The sequence below is a fragment of the Otolemur garnettii genome, unplaced genomic scaffold (assembly GCF_000181295.1).
Source record: "Otolemur garnettii isolate 467f Iridium unplaced genomic scaffold, OtoGar3 scaffold00013, whole genome shotgun sequence".
Taxonomy (NCBI): Eukaryota; Metazoa; Chordata; class Mammalia; order Primates; family Galagidae; genus Otolemur; species Otolemur garnettii.
In genome coordinates this window covers 17,365,815-17,367,925 of record NW_003852408.1, presented here as the reverse complement: position 1 = coordinate 17,367,925, position 2,111 = coordinate 17,365,815, and the positions used below count along the sequence as shown (strand labels likewise).

At 38.7% G+C, this 2,111-nt stretch overlaps 2 protein-coding genes across 2 annotated transcripts in view; one reads left to right on the top strand and one right to left on the bottom strand.

Annotated features, from left to right (window-relative positions):
* Nucleotides 1-2,111, bottom strand: part of BARD1 (BRCA1 associated RING domain 1) — a 129,354-nt gene that overhangs the window by 56,177 nt on the left and 71,066 nt on the right. The gene's annotated exons all lie outside the window — the stretch shown is intronic.
* Nucleotides 243-2,111, top strand: part of LOC111723596 (kinetochore protein NDC80 homolog) — a 16,670-nt gene continuing 14,801 nt past the window's right edge. The window contains exon 1 of the mRNA XM_023510398.1: nucleotides 243-329. Within this exon, the coding sequence (XP_023366166.1) occupies nucleotides 246-329 (84 nt within the window). The 5' untranslated portion in view covers nucleotides 243-245. The remainder of the gene's footprint in view (nucleotides 330-2,111) is intronic.

Here is a 2,111-nt window from a genome sequence, read left to right as displayed (position 1 = left end):
AAAAAAAAAAAAAAGAAAGAAAAACAGATTATCATCCTTCTTTTAAGATTTCTTAGCAATTAATTCCTCTTTTTGAAATAATAAAAATTCTTGACAAATGTTCTGTGAAGAGTCTAAAAGAATTAGAAGAAATAACAATGTTTAGTTAATTGATTGTTAATGTAAAAACACCATAACTTGTTAAGATGTCTTTGAGGTATGGCTATGATTTCTCAACCAAAGTTTTATTCCCGAAGCTGAAGGCAATGACGACAGAAAGCAAGAGAAGTGTGAGAACTCTGAAAGAAGAAGTTCAAAAGCTGGATGATCTTTACCAACAAAAAGTTAAGGTAAAAACTTTGGAATTTTGCCCTGGTTTATATTGGTTAGCCAAAGCCATGTCATGATTGATTGACTCATGTATTCTCATACTGGAACTGAAATCTTTAAGCCATGTATATTGTATCTTATAGCTTTTATCTTAGTTTAGTTTCTGTTCTGGGTTTTATTATAAAGAGTTATTTTATTTTGTTCTTAAAAGGACATTTTTCGGGCAGCATCTGTGGCTCAAAGGAGTAAGGCGCCAGCCCCATATGCCAGAGGTGGTGGGTTCAAACTCAGCCCCCGCCAAAAAAATGTGGGGGAAAAAAAGGACATTTTTCTACATTAGGGCTACTTCACTAAAGAACCACTTAACTGTTACATCTGATATTTTATACAGTAAAGTCTTTCATATATAAAATTACCTATCAAGAATCACTACAAACTGTCTTTATATGAAATTTATTTATTTATTTTGAGACAAAGTCTCACTATGTCACCCTCAATGGAGTGCTGTGGCATTACAGCTCATAGCAACCTCAAACTCTTGCTCAAACGATTCTCTTGCCTCAGCTGCCAAGTAGCTGGGACTACAGGTGCCTGCTACAAAGCCTGACTATTTTTTTGGTGTCGTTGTCATTGTTGTGTAGCAGGCCCGGGCCTGGTTCAAACCCACCAGCCCCAGTATATATGGCCGGCACCCTAACCACTGAGCTGTGAGCACCAAGCCTGTTTTATTTTACTTTTTGAGACAGTATCTCAAGCTATTGCCCTGGGTAGAGTCTGTGGCATCATAGCTCACGGTAATCTCCAACTCTTGGGCTCAAGCAATCCTGTTATCTCAGTTTTTCTATTTTTTAGTAGACACAGGGTCTCTCTTTTGCTCAGGCTGGTCTCGAACTTGTGAGCTCAAGCTATCCACCTACCTCGGCCTCCCAGAGTGCTAGTTTATATGAAATGCAGAAGGTGGATAAAATATTATATGACTGATTCTACTCTACTGCCTGATCAGCATTTTATTTAGGGAGGTACTCAGATGACACTATTTGTTGTCACTTAACACAATTTATATGAATATGTTAACTCTATACCATTATCTCTTACTTTCAGCAACAAAGTATCAGAAATTCGAAACTTGTGGCCACAAGAAGTGGCTCACACCTCTAATCCCAGCACTCTGGGAGGCCAAGGCAGGTGGATTGCTTGAGCTCACAAGTTGACATGAGCCTTAGCAAAATTCAGACCCTGTCTCTACTAAAAATAGAAGAGGATTGCTTGAGCTCAAGTTGGAGGTTGCTGTGAGCTGTGATGTCACCATTACACTCTACCCAGGGCAACAGCTTGAGACTCTGTCTCAAAAGAAAAAAAGAAAAAGATAAAGGCTTATGCCTTAATCCCAACCCTCTGGGAAGCCAAGGTGGATAGATTGCCTAAACTTGCAGATTTCAGACCAACCTGAGCAAGATCAAGACCCTGTCTCTAAAAATAGCCGGGTATTGTGGCAGGCACCTGTAGTCCTAGCTACTTGGGAGGCTGAGGCAAGATAATCACTTGAGCAGGAGTTTGAAGTTGCTGTCAGTTATGACACGACAGCACTCTAACCACTGGTGACAAAGTGAGACTCTCGATAAAAAAAGAAAAAGAAAAAACTTTTCCTCATGGCCTATGTTATATTCACAATGCTTATTTTTATTAAGCATTGTGAAATTTTTAGAAAGTATACCCCATGATATCTACATGTGAAATGTGAGGCATTTGGTATCATTTTTATTTCTTCATATGACTTCCATGACAATACTTGGGTTTATTTT